We start from the raw sequence: 24,373 nt of genomic DNA, 5'->3' as shown, positions 1-24,373 counted from the left end.
TTAACAGTGTCGCACACATTCACACGCAGACAGAAAGACACGCTGTTGATAGAGAGGAGTGTGGTGTCAGCCACAAAATTACGTTATTTTACAGCTATTATATTCCAATAAGTGTGTTTTTCCATAAGTTAGGGAAAGCTGACTTATTCCAACGACTGCTCTTGCTTGTATTGAAACAAACTGAACTAAGAACTGAAACAACTTTCTGTTCCTAGTTTGCAGACCACTGTGCTACCCTGAACCTCAGCTTTGGCTTAAGCGATCCTGTGTTGGAAATCTCCGGCTCCGAGCTGGAGGCAGATGTTGAGTACACTTTCAAGTTAACTATCAGCAAAGAGGGCATGCCACCAGAGTCCACCACTCAGACTGTAAGTCCACGTGTAAAGTACAAGTGAAAATCATCAGCGTTAACCTTGCCCTGCATTTTTTTTATTAAAATAAACATTTTGTACAGAGTCATGTCTCTTATTATTATCATTTGGGTTTTGTGATAGGTGCTTGTGCAGAGCGGCTCCATTCCCATGGTGTCTCTGGAGTGCGTGTCCTGCACGGCCCATTCCATTTACGAGGTCAGCCAGAACTTCCGCTTCTTAGTCAAAGGAACCTGCAACAACTGCAAGGGATTTCACAGAGGGGTAAAAACACACACATTTTAAATGAAGGCAGAAGCACACAGAGTGTCCTAATATGTGTTGCAAATTTATTTTGTGCTCCCGAAAGAGAAAGGAATCCGTATTTGCTTTTGACACTTTTTTTTTTGCCCGACATGACATGTTTTTTTCTGTTTTTTTTGGAGCAGCATGGCATGGACAGACAGATTAACCATCACCCTCTAGCAATTTTTCTTCTCTCCTTTCTGGCTACTCCTGACTAGCGATGCACCGATCCGATATTTTTATCGGTATCGGTCCAGATATTAAAAAAAAACAAATCGGTATCTGTGACAATTGACTTGATATAGGGGCAGATCTATTCATTCTGACTCTATGCTATGCTCTGCCGTCATGTTAGCAGCGCAACAACACAACACGGCCATATTGCCCAATGGCGTGCAATATTTGTGGGAGAAATTTTCCGAGGGGCGGTGTTAAATCTTCTAACTATAACACAACCAACTTAATGAAACACCTCCAGAAGTTTCATAACAAGGAACATGCTGAGATTATTGGACTCTGCAAACAAAAAGGAAGCAGCGGGAAGCGGCTAACTTTGATGGAAGCAAAGGAAAGAAGTGAAATATTTTCCACGTTACAGTATAAAGGCCAAAAAAAATCACATAGATGATACTTGATAATGATAATTACACTTTTTTTTTAATCTCCATCAAGTCAGAGAACTTTTGGTTTAAGATTTTGTGCACAGTTCTCAAATAAATAAGTCATAACATTTATATTTGGGTTGTTTCCTATTTTATCAAAGAAAAGGGAAATCAAATCATATGCACAGAAGAATGATTCCAGTTTTTTGGGGTTTTTTTACACTATAAAACAATTTTTTAGGTAATATTTCAGTGCTGTTTTTGGTATCGGTATCGGCCGACATTAAACTTCAAATATCGGTATCGTATCGGATGTGAAAAAAGTGGATCAGTGCATCCCTACTCCCGACACTAACGTTGACGTAGTGCCCAGATCAGATGTCCCTTAACAAGAGTAGCTAGATGTGTTGTTCTAAACAATAGAATTAATTAAACACATAATGGTTATATTAAACATATTAATAAACTACTGAATATATATGCAGAAAATATGGTCAGGGTGCAACATGTGCTTATCCATGTGCTGCCAGTGTGACGGCAGCTTTTCCAGGTCATTTTCTTCCTTCTTACATCTTCTCTTGGGATTTCTGTGTAGTTTTGTGAGGGCTTGAGGTAAATGAGGTCATCATAATCTTGAGTGGAGCCACAGAGGATATGTTATACCTCAGCTAACATAAGGAAACCATTTCAACCTCTGGTTGAGATGCTGGAACTCAGATGTTCCAGACCAGCTGGCTGCTGTCAGCTGAGCAATAATATGGGTCAGTTCTTAAACTCAGCTTTAGTTTCCATTCTGTACACAATTGGCTTTGCTGTTCTTGGCATGAGTCTGAATCAGCTTGGATGTAAAATGATCTGTTTTCTCACGAGCTCCTTGTCCCTCAGGGTTGCTACAAAGTCTGGAAGACAATAGAATATGATTAAAGTGTTTTCCACCTCTGAATTATTATGGAAGGATAAAATATAAGATTGAAAAAAATACTTGAATTTACAATCTGTAGTCTCTGTTGCTCGCTCTTGTTGTTCCACGCTCAGCCAACTCTATGATTGTTCAGATTATTTATTGCTTTTTACCCTGTGTTATTCAGCGATGGAGCGCCATGACGCTGCACAATGAAACTCTGGTCCTGGACTCCTCTTCCACCACCACAGGGAGCGACGGCATGTATCTTGTGCTGCGGAAGGGCGTCCTTAGGGACAAAGTATCCTATATCTTCACGCTGCATGTAACAGACAGCAGTTTGGATGGTGAAGGAGCGGCGTCTTATATACTACACCAAAACATGCCCCCAGAAGGTGGTGAGTGTCACCTTACAGCGGCAGGGGAGGTAGGAATATTGTCAGGGGTTGGAGATGACTGGAGGATCCGGACATTGCTGGACCAAGTGCATTTCAACTGCTCAGGTTGGACTAGAAGGAGGCTTTTATTTTTATTAACACATTTGCTCTCATTCTGTGTTTAAAAATCTAATAAGTTCATGTTCTCTCTGTGTGCAGGTTACAGTGACTTAGGGGTCTCAGAAACCCCCTTTCTGTACAGCCTGCTGGTGACACGCTGTAGGGAAGACTACTGCGAGGATTTCTGCATTTACAAAGGCAGCAATCCGGAGCACTCAGCGTTCCTCCCACCAGGCTTCCGCTCAGCACGACACCGTGTGTCCATATCCATCACAGTGGAGGACTATGAGGGAGCTGCCTGTCTGGCACTTAATAAGTAATTACCTTTTGTTTGTTTAAAAGAAAAGACAAGATAATTGGTATTTTAAATCTGCCTTTAGCTTTGGACTTTTAACCACATATTTTTGTGTCTGATCTCTAACATAGAAATTAAAAAGTAAGCAGAACTTATTATTATTGTTATCAATAACATTATAATTTTTCTTTTGGGACTTTTTTTTCCAAAAGCTGTTAAGATTGTTCCTCTTTATCATCAAGCCAACTCTAGAAAAGGTCCTTTTGATAGAAATTATTTATATAAATCATGTCATCAGACTTTATTATGAACAACTATGGAGAATGCAGAGGTGGAAATAAATGGAATAAAAAGCCCCAAAGCTCAGCTTATCAGAATTGTTTTACTTTGTGTTTTTATCCAGAACCATAGAGGTTGTGCTGCCAGATCTGCCCCCAGAGTACAGCAGTCTTCCTCACTGGCTGTCTGAGATCACCGACAGCAAACTGAAGAAGCTGCTAGAGCAAGGAGACTCGCAAAGGGTCAGAGAGTTGTCGCTCGCTCTCATTACAGTGCTAAATGAAGTAAGCAACACTTATTCACCCAGAATGACGTGTTTTTATGACCATTGACAACGTCATTTATATACAGTACAGGCCAAAAGTTTGGACACTGTTAGAATTTGTATTATGGCAAGAAAAAAGCAGCTAAGTAAAGAAACATGAGTGGCCATCATTACTTTAATAAATGAAGGTCAATGAAAAATTGGCAAAAGTGTCCCCAAGTGCAGTCGCAAAAACCATCAAGTGCAACAAAGAAACTGGCTCACGAGGACCGCCCCATGAAAGGAAGACCTAGAGTCACCTCTGCTGCAGAGGATAAGTTCATCCGAGTCAACAGCCTCAGAAATTGCAGGTTAACAGCAGCTCAGATTAGAGACCAGGTCAATGCCTCTTGAAGCTCATCAAGAAAATGCCAAGGGTGTGCGAAGCAGTAATCAAAGCAAAATGTGGCTACTTTGAAGAACCTGTAATATAAGACTTATTTTCAGTTGTTTCACCCCTTTTTGGTTAAGTATATCATTCCACATGTGTTGAATTCATAGTTTTGATGCCTTCAGTGAGAATTTCATAGTCATGAAAATAAAGAAAACCCTAGAATGAAAAGGTGTGTCAAAACTTTTGGTCTGTACTGTAAATATATATCCATACATATGTGTGTGTGTGTGCTTGTCAGTATGAACAAACCAGAGAGTCTTCACGCGTGTCCCGAGATGAGCGTGACTACAGAGTCAGAGTCCGCAGCAACATCACCAGAGCCCTGACTGCTCTTGACCTGAACACGTTCAGCGACATCCAGCAGACATCTGCCGCCCTGGCACAGTGCACGGTGGGCTGCATGAGATCAGAGGGCTGTGGGAAGAGAAAGAATGAATCAGGAAAGATATATGGTCTATTTTTGTCTGCTTTTCTAGGCTGTAAGTCGGGAGTTTATCTGTGAGGAATGTCAGAACAGCACTCTGAACAAGCTGGAGTCGATGTTGGAGATTCTGCAGACGGACACCAAGCAAGGCATGGTCCCCCCGACTGAGATAGCTGATAACATCCTGAACATTATGGGTAAGTGGCAAAACCAAAGCAGTTTACTATATTCCACAAAAATTTTTCACAATTTTTATAACGAATAATATTGCAGCTTGAAAGTATTTATTTATAGCTCTCATAGCTGTTGATTAGGACAATCACTAAATAGGTACTAGCAGATAATGGTTAAGTGGATGGTAAAGAAAAAAATGTAAAGGGCTGGATTTCTATTTATCTTCTTCATTCTGATACCTCAAAATTGTCACAAAAGTTGCAGAGAATATAGTAAGAATGTGGAAGAAGATGCCCATTAGTTAGATGGGATCAACTAAACATGCAAAATATTATAAAAATAAAAAACAATTGTGCTGTAAATCAGCATGAATGCACTTTCCCCATGACAGCATATTGTGGAGACATCATTAAACATTAGGGATCTTTTTTCTTTAAATGGTAAAAGGCCTGTACTTATATAGCGCTTTTTCAAGTCAGAGGACTTGACCAAAGCTCTTTAAACTACTTTCTGTCATTCACCCATTCAATGATGATTGCAAGCTACATTGTAGCCACAGCTACCCTGGGGCTCACTGACAGAAGTGAAGTTGCCATACACTGGACCCACTGGACCCTCTAACCACCATCAGTAGACAATGCGGGTGAAGTGTCTTGCCCAAGGACACTGAAAGCCGGTACCGGGTTTTGAACAATCAACCCTTTGATTTCAGGGCAAACTCCAACATCCAACGCCACTGTCGCCCAAGTGGAGGAGTTTTATTATTAGTAAATACAGGGTCTTTCTGGTAGAAAACCTCTTAAAGATCTCTAATGGGGCTTCTGAATTAAGTGGAGATTGTTCCAGTAGGGCAACAAACCTAAACATACAAAGTTATAATGCTTTGATTTAGACCAAAGCTCTTCAAATCCAGTCCTTAAGACCTACCAGTTGCATTTATGTTCTATACAGAGGCTTGAGGTCTAGAGATATCCATCTCTGAATAAATGAGATCATATTTACATCCTAGAATGGTCTAGTCAAGGTCTGGACTTAAATCTAACTCAGGATTTATGGCAGGACTTGATTAATGGTAAAGATGTATGCCTTTTGATGATTGTTAAATTCCTTCTTGATTTTTTCCTTCACTTTTTTAGATTTTGGATTGTTTTTGTTATTTGAAGTGGAAAAAAGTCAAAGCAAAATAAAAGACAACAAAAACTAAGATTGCGCTGTGATCGCTCCTCCGAAACAGTTTATTGACGCCTAAATTAACTTAACCTGCCGACAGAATATGTTCGCTTTTATTATCCTGGTGCCTGCAGGCAGAGCAGCAAAGCTGCTTCAGCCGCGCGTCAGAACTAACTGGTACAATCTAAACTGCAGGCACCAGGATAATAAAAGCGAACATATTCTGTCGGCAGATTTCTGCATTTTAAGTTAATTTATGCGTCAATAAACTGTTTCAGAGGAGTGATCACAGCGCTCTGTGTCATCAGAGCGATGTGTCTGTCTCACAGCCAGCTCCCAGGTTTGATTAATACTTTGTAATAAATACATGAATAAAGCACAATCATAATCAGTTTTGCTCCCGCTCTATTTTTAAATATGCAGTAGAGGTATTTAAACGTAGTAGAGGATATGTACCAGTAACTGTACTAACATAACTGAGACTGCGCCTTTTAGTACGGTGCGCCTTATGGTCATGAAAATACTGTATAATCAAAAAATAAAAGTCTTTTGTGCCTTGTTCTGTGGTATTGGAAATACAGGAAATGTATTTTAACTTTCTAACTTTCTCTTCTCCTCATCAGGTGATCTGATTCATCAGGTCAGCCAATCAGCCTCCCATTATACTTATGTGGATAGTCCTTCTCCCTCCTCATCCTCGTCATTGCCTGATGAACATGGAAACCTCCTGATCGAAGCCCCACATTTCCCACCAGAACCTCACCCTCTGCATGTGGCAGCAAAGGCCTACAGCCTGTCCTCTGTCCTCATGCTCATCCTCATGCATGCCCGGGTCCCCAACGAGGAGCCACTGATCCTAAGGGGGGCTGAGATAGCTGCCACAGGAAAACTGGCCGACCCCCAGAGTCTCCTGTGCTACCATGGCAACAGCAGCCCAGGTTTGCCCCCTTGTTTAGTATGTGAGGCACTGGTAGAAGCATCTTGCAAGTATTTAGACCCCTAACTTTTTTGTCATATTTTGACTTAACACTGTGAAGCATTGGAACATGAAACTGATCTGAATAATATGCAGAAGAACTAATTCAGGCAAATAGACAGATTCCGATATAAATAGATACCTTAACAATCGATTCTGTAACATAATTTAAAGTCAATTTTAATTGTGCCGGTAGGCTATAGTTTTTCTAAATATCTATAGATTCCCAACTAATAGCTTGAAATTGTCACCATTGTAGCAATCCAAGTATGTTTACAAGTATGTGGTGACAGTGGAAAAGAGAATCCCCTTATCCAAATAAAACCTGTAATGGAAGTTATTATTATAATGTGAAAGGTTTAGTGTGCGCCTACATTAGGCACCCTAAAATCCACTACAATGACAATCTCTTAACAAGACAGATATTGGTCCTGCATTTTTTTTTCTTTAACAGTGTCCTGTCAGCCAATGTGGCAATAAGGATACTTGTCTTGATGCCAAAAAGAGCCCAACAGATTTTACTTTCACAAGTGGAGCAGTACGGCTATCGCCATAGTGTTCCGCTTGATTTATGCCTGTAAATTGCTTTATTATAATTATCCAGGGAGTTTTACAGATTATATGGAGACTGCAATGTCAGTAGAACAGGAAAGGAAAAACAGAAAAAAAGTAGAAAAGACGAAAGAAAGAAGAGATAAAAGGGCTGCCTATTACAAACTAGCCTTTATGGAAGAGAGATAGGTTGCTGAGTTTTTCTAAGGCAGCAATAAAGAATCCTGCTTACCACCTGACAAGCGCCATGCAAGCAGAAACAGTAAATCTATGGAAAAAGATGCTCTGATCAGATCAAACCAAAATTTAAACTTCCCGTCCTACATTCTCATTGTGCAGACAATGTATGCAGTACATTACCTGAACACAACATCCCTCAGGGGAAACCTGATGGCTTCAGCATCTAGTAGATGGAAGGCTGCTCTTTGACTGTAGTCGCACCCGCCATTTGCTGTGGTGTAGTTTGTTTAAAGCAGCTTATCCATAGCTGAGAAAAAGCTTTGTTCTTGTAAACATTTCAAGGGGTGAGATACACAGAAAGCCTTTGTCAAAAATAGAAATCACAGCTGGAAAATGTCTCCCATCCCGAACGTGAAGCTGTTGCGGCTAGAAAGACTGCTGCAACATGTGTGCTTAGGAAAGTTAATGCAAAGCCTTCCTCCCAGCAGTTATTACATGTCTGTACAGCTGCTTACTTATCGCTCATTTCATAATTAGGTACTACTTTGCATGGAAACATGAAGTATGAAGTGAAGTAAAAAGAGGTAAAAGGTTCCAGGGGTATGGAAGTATTTGTAAGAAGGTTGCTTTAATCCAGTTGTGATCTATTGTATTTTTGTTTTCTAGAGCTGGTAAATTTTTATCATCTTTTGTTCTCCCAGAATGCCAGCAGTTCTCCATCCCTCGAGCTTTCAACCAAAGTCTTGGCAGAGTAGGAAACAGCATCTTGCAGCTACTTTTTCAGGTAATGAAAAGTACCAAGTTATACTCAAGATGAACAGCGTGTTTAGAACAAGAGCTCAGCAGAATGCCAACAGAGTGTCTCATTATCACAGCAGTCTGAGCCCTCATTCACATCAATTTTACACAGGTGGAGTCCAATCCCTTTCCCTTCAACTACATCTCCAATTACGCTGTTTCCACTGAGGTGGCATCCATGGAGTTTCGCACAGAAAATGGCACCCACATCCCCATCTCAGGCCTCGATGACAGCATGGCCATTACTGTTGCCATTAACAACAGCAGCTGCAGTGGGGAAGCAGGTGCTGAGGGTCCTGGCACCGCTGGCCTCCCCTTGGCCGGAGCCGTAAACGTCAGCCGCTGCAACTCGGTGGTTGTTAGGGTCAGTGCAGGAAACAGCAATCGACAGGCAGGCCTGTTTGTGCAGCTCAACTTCACGTCTATAGAAGGTGAGCAACTACCTACAGAGCAACCTGAGGAAGCTCTTAAAACCTGACTCTCATTAACATGAAGGACATTCCTTTCATCTCTTTTTTTTATCATGCTTTGTGGGCTCAGTTTTCCTCTTTTCACCAATATATGACAATGACATGTTGCTCTCTCTATATAAGCGGGACTTAATTGTGATGTACTGTCAGAAATCCAAAATATTTATGCATTAGTTGAGTTTTCTCTTCAATTTTTACATTGGCAATCAGTTTTAAGGATCTTGCCACATCTTTGTGTTTTCTCTCTAATTCTGTGGTAAACGGGACTAAAGACAGAGAGTCAGTTACTCTCCCACAGAGTTAGGTACACATTCTTATTCAGTAAAGCTAAACAAAGCACACTCTGCATTCTACTATTGTTGATGAGAATAAAATAAAATAAAAATAGTAAGAATCAAGTTGGAAACTGATTATAGAATGTACCTTTCTTTTATTAAAGGATCAAATTTCTATAGATAGATCTGACTACTTTTGTTTATTGTTAAGCAAGCAAAAGCTACTCACTTAATTCATTTATTTTTGTATTTTAAAGTTTAAAATTTAACAAGACAATATTTTGCTCAGGCCTGACCTGTTTTTTTCACATGTGCTACTTTCCGCTGTCCAAGTTTAAATTTAATTTTCTTTTATTTCAAGTTATTATTTTGATAGAATCATAGCATTTGTTTTTTTACTCCTTCTCAGAAGCCAACAAGAATGATGTAGACAAAACGGTGAAAGAGGAGCCCTTCCTAAACGCCTACCTCCACTCCCATGAGCAACCCAATGAGTTCAACTGCACGGACCGAAAGCGTATCACTCTCAGTATGACCAGAGGGCAGGACCACAGGAAGTACACCTTCTTTCTGTCACCAGAGTAAGAGTCTCTTCACCACCAGATTTTATTACCCTTATCTGCATGGAGAACTCTTTGCCTGGTTCCATTTTTTATGACATCAGAATTTTCCTGGATCCAAAATACATGAAATCCAACCAATTTATGGCTGGTATTGTAGTGTTTCTTTTTTATTTGTGTAGCAAGATATCAGGAACTTATTGATTTATGATATCATGGCTTACAATTGAAATGAAGCATCAATTCTAACTAATAAAGTATTGAATAGGAAGCCGACGGATCTCTGTAAGCTTTAGAAACTAAGTCATTGAAATATAAACATGTGATGTGGGAATGAAGGAGCTTTTAGAGTCCATTCAATTAATCAAATGCAACATCTACAGGTAAACAGTTATGCAAATAAAATATGTAAGGTTGACAAATATTGCATGAAGTCTGTCCTTTGTGTTTGCAGTCAACTCACTGATGATTATGCTTAAATATACTGTTGTACTGATATTGCATGGTGTGATATATACCTGGTGCAGCCCTATAGGGGTCTCAGCTTAAGCTTTTCACCAGACTGGATGGTCTGATGTTTTCCATGTAGACAGCAAATTGCATTTCAATGAACAAAGTGTTACCATGATGGAGTTAGTAGAAAAGATGCAAACAGTTTGACATTTTCTCACACTTGTGCTGCTTTTACCAGGTCCTATGACACTACTCAGGATTACTTCATCAATGTAAGCACGCCATGCAGCCCTGATTCACAGCCTGCTAGCGTTCGCCTGGAGGTGGGGGTGTTTGCCACACTGTGTCAGTACTTCAGTGAGGCAGAGAAGCAGTGGAGGACAGACGGTATGGTGCCTTTGGCAGAGACCAACTTCAGCAGAGCTGTCTGCCGCACAAGACACCTCACCTCTTTTGCAGCAGGCCTGTTTGTACCCAGCAATGCCGTTAGCTTTAAGATGCCAGTGAGTACCACAATAAAACGCTTACTTTTGGGAAATATCTTTTAAAAATACGACTCAGACTATGACCTTATTACACCTTCCTGTGTATTTAGGAGCAGTCAGGTGCACCAAGCTTGATTGTGCTGCTGGTGTGCATACTTGGACTGCTGAGCTACATTGTGGCTGCAGCCATCCTGCACAAACTGGATCAGTTAGATCTTCGCCAAGCAGGTGTGGTACCACTCTGCGGCCAGAACGGGTGCTTCAAATATGAGATACAAGTCAAAACTGGCTGGAGCAGAGGGGCAGGTGAGAATGAAAATGATTTATTATTCCCACAATATCTACAAGAAAGGACTGAGCAGACTGTACTTCCTCAGAAAGCCTATCTCTTTTAGTGTTTGCAAAAAGATGGTGCATGTCTTCTATTAGAATTTTGTGGAGAGTGATATCTTCTGCACTCATCTGCTGGGGTAACAACATCAGAGCTAATGTATAAAAAAAAAAAACCTCAATAAGCTAATAAAGAAGGCTGGCTCTGTTCTAGCTCTGTTTTACGCCTCTAGAACCTCCTCTACAACAACTCATAAAAAAATCTATTCAATTCCATTCAGTTTATTTAAATAGCATCAATTTACAGCATATGGCATCTCGAGGCCCTTAACAGAGACAAATCATTCAGACCATACAGTCAGATTGGTTCAAAGCTATCTAAGGAAAACTAGCCGATTGCATCGACTCATTGGGCCTCATGCTGTAATGGTCTCAGAATGTAGGACCCAGAATTCAATACAGACAGTAGGAAAGTTCAAAAGATTCAATAAGATAAACTGCACAGAATGCAAAGCTGTGGATCTTCAGCGGCTGCGAGGGAGGCGGGGCACAAGCCATCACTGGCACTCTGGTTAGAAAGAAACACAGGTAAATGACCACGATAATCTGACGGTAGATGATTATCCATGTGAGTCACTTACCTGGGGTCCGTTTCATGAAAAATTCATATTCAAAGCTGCAACTCTAAATTGATCTAGCTTAAAGTCGGGAACTCTGAGTGTTCAGTTTCACAATGGCTGCTATGAATTAGTTCAATCAATTTTAACTGGGTCCACTCCGAGGTAAACACGTGCGCAACAAGTATTAAAAGCCATTATCCGAGCACCTATTGGATGAGCCACCATGACAACAGGCAACAGGAAGTGAATCTTTCACCCCACTGGAACTAGAGATTTGATTACAGAACTGCAAAAAAAAATAAAATAAAAAAGGAGAATGTGTTTTGAAGACAGAAACAGAGCTACAGCTACAAAGTAGAGGAAGGTGGTGAGGGAGAAGATTGTTGCTCCAGTTAATGCGTATGTTTATATGTTGTGGGCTCTGGCAGGCTATTTTTACATTTATTAAAAACCCTCACCTCTCTGTTGTTCCATTTTTAGGTCCCTAAAATAGGATTCTTCCTGATCTAAATCACACTACTAGACCTAACTGTAATAATATATTTTCTAAGTTACATTTTTGCAGCAGAAACGGAATTTTAGAAAGTAAAAAAAAAAAATTACACTTATAGGATACTACTAAGATAATTATACTAGTAAGTTATATATATCTAGAAATGTTTACAAATTTGAAGTGGCCGTTCTGACATTCATCAGCATGCCTGTAAATGCATTTATGATATCTGAAAGAAAAAATTTCATAGTTAAAATTATACAAATAATAACCAGTAATATTAGGAATATGGAGATCTGAAATTAATTTATACACATCCAGAATGTTTATCCTAGATGTGGAGAATTTAATTTAGTTTAAAACGGTCATTTAGACAAAGAGAAATTTTCTTTGTTTTTTTCAGATATCAGGAATACATATTAAGTAAAACTAGTAAATATCAAAATGGCTTGCCATACTTGTTGTTACCGTGAAAAGATTACAGGATTATTTCTTGAATGGTAATAAATCAATGTATCTATTTAGGTGAAATCTCCTGGCAGCAGGTGAGAATGAAGAATAAAAAACGTTGTTCTAATAGATAGAACCAGTGGATCCTCTCATGCGTCCCTCATGTTGATTCTTTTACACAGTAAATCAGTGGCTGTTTGCAGCCGCGCTTCGGTTGTTATTATCATAGTATATGGCTGTTATAAAGCGGCTATCAGGCCCATAGAATGGCTTCAGATTGTGCCAGTAGGCTCATTAGTTTGCTATCATTGAGTGAATCCTACTCCTACCCCTAAAGTAACTCCTTTTCCCCCATGGATTTAATGACTCTATTTACGTGTAATCTGAAAATAACTCCAGTAGTTCTGTACTGTAAATATAACTAAGGCTACATTATCATATATTATGCAAGTCTGCTGTTATAAATTATATTTTCATTTGCTGATAAAGAACTTTCGGTCACTACAGCTGGCATGTTGGTATTCAGGGGACACTTGTTCCATTGTCGTAATTTTGTTAAAAGAAAGAACAGTCAGTGAGCTCTATGTGAGATGAAGCTACTAATTTTACTAATCTTTAATGCATTAATTTTGAATACTTAATTATAAACATTTTAACTGCTATTTTATGTTTTCCATGTATTTAATTCCAGAAAAGGTTACTTCAAAATGTAAATTTTTTGGCATGACCTTATTCAAAGATTGATCAAATCACACTTTATGTTTAATGGGGCTTGAATACAGCCAAGGCTGTTAGCTGGCCTGATCACAGGTGTTGGTCCACTAAAGGTATTGAAGCTGAAAAACCATGGCTCAAACATAACACCTTTAAATCGCTATAGACATCTAAGCTACGGGCAGAAATGCGTTAGCAGTTGCCATGATAAACACTATCTAAATATGCCTTTACTTTTGTGCCAACAATCTGAGCGCACAGCTACCAGTCTGAACGCGCAGTGAGACCATTGTGCAGCATTTAAGCTCACACTTCCTTTTTGTATTAAATGCCCTAAAGCTCCATATTGAATAGCAATTGTTCCTAAGGAAATGCTTTATGCAGACCTGAACTGTCATAATTCCGTCAGTATTAATAAATTGAACTCTATCTTCTGTTTACAGTAAATGTAAAACTCTTACAGGCAACATTATATTCTTTATTGCTGTATACTTTTTTACCATATTTAGCGGAAGCTCTATTTACACATTTATTTTCACTCTTATATTGAAGTTTTTTTTTTTTTTTTTTTTTTTTTTTTTTAAATGTTGCATAAATATCAGGGGTTTCTAAATGAAGCTTCATGATTATAACTTTCTACCAATCTGATGGTTGAATAGCCTAAATAATACATTAAATACAGGAAATATGTTTTCCTGTGCTCATGTGAATATTTATTTAATGTTTATGGAGCAATAAGTGTTTTTCAATTGACATTTTGGTTTTATTTTGTTCTTTGATTAAAACGTGATTAATTTAGATTCATTAATGATACACCCTGTAATTAACTTTTTAAAATTTTCATCACACCCCATCACCAGTGATATAATAGACATTGTCAATAATCGAAGCAGTATTATGCCAGAGGTTTAACACCAACAGAAGGAGTCTGGTTTCCCTGCAACTTTTCAAGAAGCATTTATACAGATATTGTCAGCTCAACTTCTTCTAAACCTGTATATTTGATTTTGACTTTGCACAAACTTGAGAAAAATCAACAGTAAATTAAAACTTTTATCCTACTCTTGTTTTTAGAATTTAATACATTTCTGACAAGCACTCGATATGATTTCCCACCTTCCATTTAGCTCTTTAGCATTTGCTTAATCAGTTATTATCTGTCCATAGGCACGACGGCTCACGTTGGAATCAGCCTTTATGGACGTGAAAGCAGAAGCGGACACCGGCATCTTGACAGCAAAGGAGCTTTTACCCGCAATGCTCTCGACATCTTTCACATTGCCACAGACACCAGCCTGGGTAGTGTGTGGAAGATCCGGGTTTGGCATGACAACAAAGGTGAAGAAGAGACTTTTTAAGCATTTATAGCAGCTAAAAGCACAGCATCATTATAAGTCGTTTAAAAAAATCTGCTGTAACCTTTGTTCACTGCTGCTTCAACAGGCCTCTCTCCAGCCTGGATGCCACAGTATGTGTTGGTTAAAGACCTGCAGACTGAGAGCAGCTATTACTTCCCGGTTGAGGAGTGGTTGTCTGTAGACAATGAAAGAACAGGTGGACGGGTGGAGATTGAAGTGGAGGCAGCCGGTGAGGATCAAACAGCTAAACTGCTGCTTGGTATTTTCAGTCTTCTCCCACCAACATATTTGTTTTTGCTCCGTCAGAGGAGGCTGTGCTTCTGCGGTTTCCCAGACTCCTGAGGGCTGAGCTGCAGAGGGCGCTGTGTGAGAGTCACCTTTGGCTGTCTCTTTGGGAGAGGCCCCCCCGCAGCCCCTTTACCCGCCTGCAGAGAGCCACTTGCTGTGCTGTGTTGCTGCAGCTTATCCTGCTAGCAAACACTCTGTGGTACAGTATCATAGTGGACACAAGATACAGGTGTGTGGGATTTCCAGCCTACTACTTTTATTTTACGTAGAAGCAATTGTCCATTTTATTAGGCTACATCGTTATACATTATGCAACTCCACAATTTTAAATTATATTTGTATTAGCTGATGACGGAACTGTTGGACACTACACCTGCAGCTGGTTTAATTAGTTATCATTTCATCAAAAGAAAGAACAAACAGATCTGCTGCTTTAATCTGCTGCTCAGTTCTGCGAGTTTTTCTTCTTTGTCTTGAATGCCGTTTCTATGAATGAACACCTGTGTGTTCATTAACACAGGCGTGGGAATTCGTACCCTTATATGGGATTATAGGGTCGGTAGATTACATTTCTCAGGAACACCCTGAAAAATGGTTTCATTTACAATCATTTACTTAAGTTAAGAACATTTGTTGAATACAAAAATGTTGTTGCATAAGGACCAATATCCCAAGCTTTGTCTGTCTCACAGAGATGTCTACTTAAAGAGACAATTAATCAGATAATCAGCCAGAAGTTTGTAACTTGATTACCTGCAGAGATTCACAGATCAGTCATAGCATTTAGACATGCAATCCAAGGTTTTTATAACAGATTCAGAATTTCTTTAGTTTAGTTTTTCTTTTATCATTGCAAAACAAAAGTGCAACAAAATTTGTGTAGCAGCTCTCAAAGGAAAAAATGTGCATTTCAAACAGACAGACAGACATGGAGGTGTAAAATCCTTTTAATACCATCTTGTTCTGCAGCAAAAGGGTTGTGTCCCTCTATACCTCACTGAACGCAGAGACGTTAGCAGCCGGCGTGGTGGCCTGTCTGATCGTTTATCCGCTCTACCTGTTGGTCTTCGCTGTATTCAGAATGAGCCGCAGCAAGGTACAATAACACAAGAGCAGACCACATTCTGTTCTCCCGTTTGAAATCTAAAGCTCAGATTCTGTGTTTGTCTGCAGTCCGTGACCGTGGAGCAGGTGTCTTCACAAGGGGATCAGGAGTCAGTGGTGATTGATGACTTCCTGGATAACTCATTGGGAGGAAGTTCTATCCTCTTTTTTAATGGAGAGGTAAAGTTTTATCTGAGACTTAAGATTTTCTGTTGTATAGAAAGCTGCTTTAGCTGTGCATTTATCTATCTGTACGATTCTGTTTCTCAGACCAGCTCAGAGGAGACAAATGTGGATCTGCCGTCTCTCTCTCTTAAAAGGTGAACTACTCTTTGCTAGCTACTATAAGACTATGGTTGAGCAGAAGGAGACTCAGAGAAAATATATAATGACAGCAAATATTAAGGGTAATCAGAGGAAAGAAAGATGATAAAGTTCTCAGATAATAACATTTTCTATAAAGTTTAATATGCACAAAAACTTTCTTGTAGTCTAATTCACATCTTTTGCTTTTAAGTGATGACACCTGGGACATGCCAGAGGAGAACACAGATGACCGAGACTGGCCGGACGGGATGAATGATGAAGCTGTGGTGGGAGGGGCCGGACACGGGGCAGGGATGCCCAGGCTGAAGAGGGTAAAGGGGAGCAGATACCTGGGTGAAGACATGACCCTGAACCCTGAGGAGGAGGGATCTGATCCATGTAACAAAAATTTTAATTCATCAGGTGATCACAGCTGGAAGAGTGCAGGGTTAAATCAGGCGCTTCTTAATCAGAAATACTGACCTTTGTCTCCCTTCTATTCACAGATGAGGATCTGATTAAACAAATACTCGAAGATGGGCAGAATTTCTTTCCTCAGGCAGATGAGAGTGAGATGGCTGACCTGTAAGCCAGTTACTCTCCTATTTTATAAAGTAGTAAAATCAGCAAACAGCTTTAATTTGCTAGTGTTTGATGTGTTTCTATAACTTCTACTTCAGGTCAAGTATTTTTGGGGACAAAACAGAAGTGATTCTTCTTCAGAAACTGAGTGAACCTCTTACCCTTGAATCCATAAGGAGGGATCCACCAAAAACAGCTTTCATGTCAAATACAGGTGTGTTTTTACAAGGACATGGAAGTTTATATAATTTTAACCTCACTTTATTTATGCAGTCAATATTGTAATTTTAAGAAATCATTTTCCAGTACCTTGGATTTAAAACACTAAAACCTCAAAGTTTAATGTGATTTACCAACTTACAGAGCGAGAAAATGTGTTTGCTTGGTTATTAAATGGAAAGAAAATTAAACAGTGATTTCAAAATATTTTTAAATACACTGCATCTTCCCCTATGCACCCCATCGAATGCATCGAGGTGTCAGCATTATGCTATAGGGATACAAGCAAGTCATACACACCCTAAAATATCATTTATTTGTATTATAAAACATAAAACTTAAAAAAAAAACATGTGTCCTATTTATTCTACTTCATAATTATTAGTATTGTTTGTCACTCATTCACAGAACATCTACAATACACTGAAGGTTGTGGATGTAACAAAACACGTCAAATACAAGAGGTTTAAATATTTTTTTTTCCAAGGCACTGATTAAATACAAATTGTAGAGCAAATAATACAAACTGGATTAAAAATCTGGTTGGGTAAAAATATACATTTTGAAAATTGCTTTAAGCAAAAGAAGATTATGGAGTAAAATAGTTACTAAAAGCATATGTATATGAGTCTGACTTGTCATTATTGGCATGTAAGTCAATAAATGTGACTAATTTTAAAATTTGCATTAGTTTCTTGTTGTCAGCTCCATCATACATGTGAATTTAAATGTTTCATCAGTTAGAATATATAGCTGGAATTTACCAACTCAAGTTACAACAGCAAATTTAAGTTTGTGGCAGTAATGCACCAGAACGTTGCTCCCCAAGTCATATAAATGAGCAGGAATGAACAAAAACAGAAAACGGTACATTTATTTCATAAAGCATAAATTTGTGATTTATGCTCATAAAGGTTTTAGTCATATTTATAAATAAGCTTTTAGAACTCATACATATACCCCTAAATTTTTATTTGTGCTTGTATATATCTTACATTTATTTACGTTTATTGACTTATAATTATAAAATGTAGACAGCTAAGCATACACTTTATTTATTTGTGATCTAACCTAAAAAGAATAAAGACCATCTTTAAGACTTCACAGATTCACAGGGAAAGTTGGGTTGGTGGAATTCAACCTTTTTTGTTGTAAGATTATGTTAAACTGAGCTTCTGAGCTTGGATGTCATTTCAACGTAAAGCAGTTATCAGTTAAATAATCCTTTTTTACTAAGATCTTCAGATTAATTCAGTCAACCTTCAGCTGTTGAAAAGGGCATTCAAGTCTCCCTACAGCTAATTAAAGGCCAAGGCAGAATCAATGGTATTTAGTAATCCTTAGATTTGAATTAAAAGGTCACTAATCCAAGGTCACTAATCCATTATTGTGTTGTATTATATTGTATTTTTAAAATAAGACATTTAATCCTCTGTGACAAATCATCATTGTCAACATAATCACCCCACCATTTCCTTTCACGAGAACGTCTGTCTGTATTCCATAGTTCTGTACTTCATAGGATATTATAATATGCTATAGACTTATTATAATAAGTCTGTTTTTGCTAAATATATGAAATTCAATTACTACATTTTTGCTAAATATATCAAATTCTCTCAGATTATCTAGAGAACATCCTTAATTATCTGTTTACATGTATTACCAAAGTCTCTCAGTTGTATTTAGGTCTGTGCTGTAGCTACTGTAGGCCGTTCTAACAGACGGATTAGTATTGATTGAAACTTTTCCAGATGTTTTTTTTAAACTAACGATTCTTGTCTTCCTGGCTCAAGTAATAACTGATGTGTGCCGTCCCCGGCGGTTCCCTCCCTGGTGCGGACTGGCGGCGATGTGGGGCAGCTGGGCTGGAATCGCTCTGGCCAGCTGTGTTTCCATTTGGGCGGGCTACGGGTTCAGTGAGAAGGTGGCCATGATGTGGTTAATCTCCTGCTTCGCTAGTTTCCTCTGCTCATGTCTGCTGTTGGAGCCAATTAAGGTAGACCCTCCCAGACTCTTTTTAGGGATGCTTGTACACGATTTACTGCCAAACTCATCTCTAAATTCACCCTTTTTTTTTGTTTTTACTACTGTATTTTCTGGACTACAAGGTGCACCTGAATATTTGACGCAGGTGTTTGAATGTTTAATTACGCTGATGAAGATTCCTAGTCATCCAGGTCATAGTCATTTCATAAAATGTTAAAAGACAATCCACTGGACTTGGTTTCCAAGGTTTGAAGACGTTTCGCTTCCCCTCCAGGAAGCTTTCTCAGACATTTGAATTTAGAAAGCTTCCTGTAGGGGAAGCGAAACGTCTTCAAACCTTGGAAACCAAGTCCAGTGGATTGTTTTTTAAACTTTTACGGAATTTTTAATTACCATTTGTAAGAGAATATGGAAAAAGGGTGTTGTCATTAAAGAGATAGCTGATTGGGAAAACATCCCTTTTATTAACAGTTTGAAAAACAAGCTGCCGCTACATATTTGCATAACTTTTTCCGTATATGTACAACTACCGGTAATTAAAAGTACATAACATGTACTCTGCTGTATAAATGAGTAACACATTTAGTGTATAAAAATAACATACAGCACACCACAAAAAATAGGATTGGCCTTCCTTTTGGGCTAAGATGCCGCTTAGATTTTAACAGGAAGAAAAGCCAGTGATTAATCACCATCACGATTGTCTTCTTCCTGCCTACTAAAACCACCTCTTCAAGTCCTTTTCTTTAGTGTCCGAAAACAAACAGGCTCAGAGTGGCTTCCCCATCCACTATCCTCTCCTTCGCTGTTGCTTTCAAAACCAAAGAACTCCTTGGTGTCAGTGTCAGAATCGAACACCCTCTAAAGGGCAATGGCGGTGTCCTCCTCTTCATCACACAGCCGTCCAGCCCTTTGAAATCTGTTGGTGATTGTGGATGTTTTCACACTTCTCCATGCGATCAAAATCCACTGGCATATGTGCAAAACTTGCTACTGAACGCGCAGTGCTACTTTGTTATGTTGAGTGGCTGCAGCTGCTTCTTTTTCGAACTAAATTGTGTGACACTACCTTGCCCTCACATGGACATGTGACCAACATACCACTCTTTTTCATGGATACTGTGTGTCTGATTACATGCTCTTCCGCCAGCACAAACCAAAACAAATCCTCTTACGATATCACAAAAATCATTTACAAATCCATTGAAAAGCAGCATCAGACGATAAGACGATGGATGCAAAGCTTGTGAAAAAAGTAGCCGCTTATAGTCTAGAATTATAGCAAAATTACGGTACTTATCTGTACATTTTATGTCCTTGTTTTTGTCTATAATCCCTGCTGGCTGTGTTGATTTTTTTATTTTCGAATTTCGTTGAAAGTCCAATGTTAACCTCTTGAGATCTTAAAGTGTTAACAATCCTAACAGCTTCCCTCTGCCCGCAGGTGCTATGTGAGGCTGTTTACTTTGCTGTGTGTGTGCGTCGCCTGCGTCCAGAGGACAGCGATGTTCTGGTGGATTACCCTCGAGAGGAGCGCGTGGTCCAGCGGGTCACTAGGGTGAGACCGCCACAGGGCTTCGCTCTGTCTCAGGCCCGACACCAGGCCCGCAAGGTCCACATGCTGCACACCATGCTAAAGGTCTGTGGGAAACAGAGCCTATTTACTGGAGGCAGAAAAACCTCTGCTTTGTTGACTAATAGAAATGAAACATGTTTGTGCTTTTTCTCAGAATTTCCTGGTCTACATGTTTTTCCTGCTGGTCGTCCTGCTTCTCAACTACTCTGACTCGGCCAAAGACACGCACAGTTTGAGACTGAGGACTCAGCTGCAACGAGCCCTACTGACACCTGAGTACCACGCAATTAGCAGGTACTCATTTATAAATGTTAAGGATGAATCTGTGTCTTAAAATGGGATTTGTTTTACTCCCAATTCCACGTTTACTTTTATTATAAGGACTTGATGCCCTTTATGTGAACACAAAAATGGCAACACTTAATAAACAACACTTACACAACTAAATCCAAATCAAACATGTAATCCTTTTCTCTTTCCACTCAAGCTTCTCTTTTGCATATCTTCTCTAAGAGTGCTGATTATGTTTCTTTGTCTTTAAGACGAAAAGACGTTTTGGTCTGGCTTAATGACTCTCTGCTGCCTCGGCTCCTGGATGAGTCCTCACTCCTCAGAGACACAGGGAGCATGCTGGTCGGCTGTCTGAGGCTCCAACAAACCCGTGACACACAGCGTGAGTTAACCTTACCATGAAGTCTGACCTTTAACTCAGAGCTTACAAATAAGACTGAGCTCCTAATTAACAATAGTATATTTGAAGAGGTGCTATCCTTTAGATCTGCTTATTTTTGTTAGTAGTGAAGTTATTTTTGTACTCTACAAACTGCACTACCTTTTAACTAAGTATCCCCTAAGTTCAGCACAAAACATTTGATATTACTGCTTACACAATAATAATCTTTGCCTTGGTGGATCAATTCAAACAGCTTTTCAACAGCGTTAATCACATCCCTGCTACATAGTGTTCCTCATTGAAAGCTCATATACCTTCTGTGTTAGGCAATGATACTTTTGAAGTGCTTTGGCCATGGTTAAATGTGACTGAAACATTTTCTAATTTACACTTTTTTAGGTTGATGTATATAAAGTTCTACTTCTCTTAGCTGCTTTTCAAAATAAAATAAAAAAACAGGAGAAAATGGCATTTAAAGTAAATTTAATTCCTCGAGTAAATCAGTAAATGACACCTAGAAATAAGCTCAACAATTTTCATATGTAATACGTTTAAAACAACTGTACCATTGGTAAAGAAGACTGTTAGAGGCAGAACCTAAAATGACATTAGGCACAGTAAGCAGGACGATCCAAAATAAGTTGTTAGAGGACTACAGGGTATATGGGAATATTGGGGGAGGGTCACCAGGTCTCTATAGCAACCATCTGACAGTTTCCACATGCCAATTGGTGGTTTGGAGGATAAATTAGGGAAATGTATTTCTGTCCTTTCAACGAAAACAATAAGATGAGACTAATGACCTTCCTAACTGTGATTTTAGCAATCTTGGGCTATTCCATGACACAATATATGATAGGAATTAATAACCTTTTGTACAACATCATATTTGTAGTGTGCACATTGTACAATCACACTAAACCACTTACGACTGCTCCAAGCACATAAAGCCAACCCAACAGGAAAGAAAACATTTTTTCCATCTAAATAGTTTGAGTCTTGATATTGGCTACAGGCAGATAACAGTTTCTAGCAGCTCTCACCTGTTTGTGGCTGACCGTTGAAGATGTTTGCTGCCATGGTTATTATTTGGTGTACTAGTTTGTTTACAGAACTGGCTCTCTGTAACAGGAGTGGATTTAGATGTATCTTCCCTAAATGCATCACAGGCAACAGCTGCATTCCTATTGGCTGATCATCAGACATAGGTTGTAGCAGCTGTCATGCAGTGAGATTCTCATTCTAAATATTTGACACACAATTATAGCAGGTTATCTTTTGCCATCCTAAATCCTGATTGTGCACCAAGACCACAGATTTAGAGACAATAAGGACAATAAGGATTCCTCCGTTATTTTCCGGCCCCCCTCAGTTAATATTCTCACAGTGTGTGCCATGCATAAGATTAAGGTTTTTAGGCATCATGCCCTCCTGATGGGTCCCTACATAGTTAAGGACAAATTTCCCAAAATTCTGTGTCTCTATAATGGGTTTGTATTATGAGTTGTCTTCTCAGTTCAGAAGGCCCCATGACTGTCTTTGCCTAGGGCCCCAAATTTCCTAAATCCACCCCTGCTTCGATTCTCTCCTCCGGGTTTCCTCTGTTGTCCCAAGAATTACCTCCTCTGAGCACGCATCGCCCTAAACTCACGCCCATTGAGAAAATGGATTGAAATATGAACAAAAAGGAAAATCTTAAACATATTCTTAATGTTTTCATATTTCTCATACATGGCTGCCTTAAAATTGATAGTTTTGATGGACAGATACATTCAAATTAAAAGGATTTTACTTGCATGAAGACACGTTTAAGTCGAAACTGTATTAGAGTCAGTGTGCGATGAATAAATTCTTTGCTCAGTGGATGGCAATTCCCCATTTTGCTATCAACATCATTCTAGATCATTTCTGACCCTTTATTTGTTCAACTTAGAACCTGCGGAAGATTCCCTCCCCTCCTTATTTTCACATTTATTGTCCGAGACTTATGATATTCATACCACAAGCACAGAGAGCAGGTATGATTATGTGGAGAAACCTGCATAATTGTAAACATTATTTCTCAAACTGAGCAGGGGAGGGAGATCTCAGCAACTTAGAACCTGCGGAAGATTCCCTCCCCTCCTTATTTTCACATTCCCTCAAATCTTTTTGTCTTTGACGCTCGGCCGTGATGCTGTTCAGAACAGCTCAGACTGTGCACTACTCGAAAGCGTAACCTGCGAAAGGGCAATATTATTGCCATTAATGTTAATATATAATAGAAATTTACACATTCAGTGATAAAATGTCACAGGGGATTGTATGGGGGGGTGGTCATTTAAGAAGCGGGATGAGTTTTAAGATTTTTTAAGAAGGGGGATGCCATTTCCCGTCATCCCCCCTCAACTTGAGTACTGGTTTTCACTCAAAATGTCACATATCTTCCAGCTTTAGGGGGTTTCAGACCAAGAGAACAATTCCCTCATTTGATTACATCCCTAACCAGAGCCAGAGAGAATGCATCGGTCACTGCTGGCATCCATACAGATTGGTAAGGACAGCATTGAATCATATCAATCATTGGTTGGCTGGCAAGAAATTATTTCAGTGATAAGAAAGACTTTTTGTTATGTCACACTCATTCACCTTCTTTTTTTTGCTGTCTTTTCTCTGTTTTTCAAGGGCTCAGATGGAAGAGTCTGACAGAAACATGGTTCACCACTTTAACGGGAGTCTGAAGGAGGCCTCCTCGTCTCTGCAGCAGCAGCTGCAAATGACCAACCACAAGTAATGACCATAACGAGATATGCATGTAGAAAAACTAGAGGAGTTTTTAAATACTGAATTATGTCCACTGCTCCAGAAATATGTAAAGCCTCTGGCAAAAGTATTTACACATCCTGAACCTTTTTAAAACCTTGTTTTGCAGCCAGAAATGTTGTCATGTCCATGTTATGATTACTGGAGTCAGACCAACTCAGAGTAACATAGAACTATCAAGTCAAATGTGAATTATGCATGGTTATTATCAGCCTTTAAACATTCAAATAGAGGGATCAGTTGGGTTTGAAGTCAATACTTTAACTGCAAATACAACTTGGATTTTCTGGCACTGCAAATATGAACTTTTAAAAGAATTAACAGTACATCTAATAAAAAACTCAAAAAATTGTATTATCTGTCCAAGCAGCAATTATATATATAACATAATTCATTATTTTTATCTCGGTTAGTCATAGATTGT

General features: G+C 39.1%; 1 protein-coding gene across 1 annotated transcript in view; it reads left to right on the top strand.

The window, feature by feature from the left end:
- The window catches only part of pkd1a (polycystic kidney disease 1a), a 103,125-nt gene that overhangs the window by 72,377 nt on the left and 6,375 nt on the right, over window positions 1-24,373 (top strand). Inside the window, 28 exon segments of the mRNA XM_038271915.1 lie at window positions 216-368; window positions 495-635; window positions 2,347-2,662; window positions 2,756-2,972; window positions 3,355-3,514; window positions 4,167-4,319; window positions 4,405-4,549; window positions 6,320-6,634; window positions 8,106-8,188; window positions 8,315-8,633; window positions 9,357-9,528; window positions 10,199-10,463; window positions 10,556-10,751; window positions 14,220-14,390; window positions 14,496-14,639; window positions 14,717-14,927; window positions 15,668-15,794; window positions 15,872-15,982; window positions 16,073-16,122; window positions 16,320-16,531; window positions 16,615-16,693; window positions 16,789-16,904; window positions 18,706-18,908; window positions 20,343-20,537; window positions 20,629-20,768; window positions 21,017-21,147; window positions 23,578-23,680; window positions 23,812-23,916. Of these exon segments, the coding sequence (XP_038127843.1) occupies window positions 216-368; window positions 495-635; window positions 2,347-2,662; window positions 2,756-2,972; window positions 3,355-3,514; window positions 4,167-4,319; window positions 4,405-4,549; window positions 6,320-6,634; window positions 8,106-8,188; window positions 8,315-8,633; window positions 9,357-9,528; window positions 10,199-10,463; window positions 10,556-10,751; window positions 14,220-14,390; window positions 14,496-14,639; window positions 14,717-14,927; window positions 15,668-15,794; window positions 15,872-15,982; window positions 16,073-16,122; window positions 16,320-16,531; window positions 16,615-16,693; window positions 16,789-16,904; window positions 18,706-18,908; window positions 20,343-20,537; window positions 20,629-20,768; window positions 21,017-21,147; window positions 23,578-23,680; window positions 23,812-23,916 (4,733 nt within the window).

The sequence above is a fragment of the Cyprinodon tularosa genome, unplaced genomic scaffold, assembly GCF_016077235.1.
Source record: "Cyprinodon tularosa strain WSP-4 unplaced genomic scaffold, ASM1607723v1 ctg81, whole genome shotgun sequence".
In the NCBI taxonomy this organism is placed as follows: domain Eukaryota; kingdom Metazoa; phylum Chordata; class Actinopteri; order Cyprinodontiformes; family Cyprinodontidae; genus Cyprinodon; species Cyprinodon tularosa.
The sequence above is the reverse complement of the archived record's forward strand: the minus strand, read 5'-3'. Positions and strand labels throughout refer to the sequence as shown.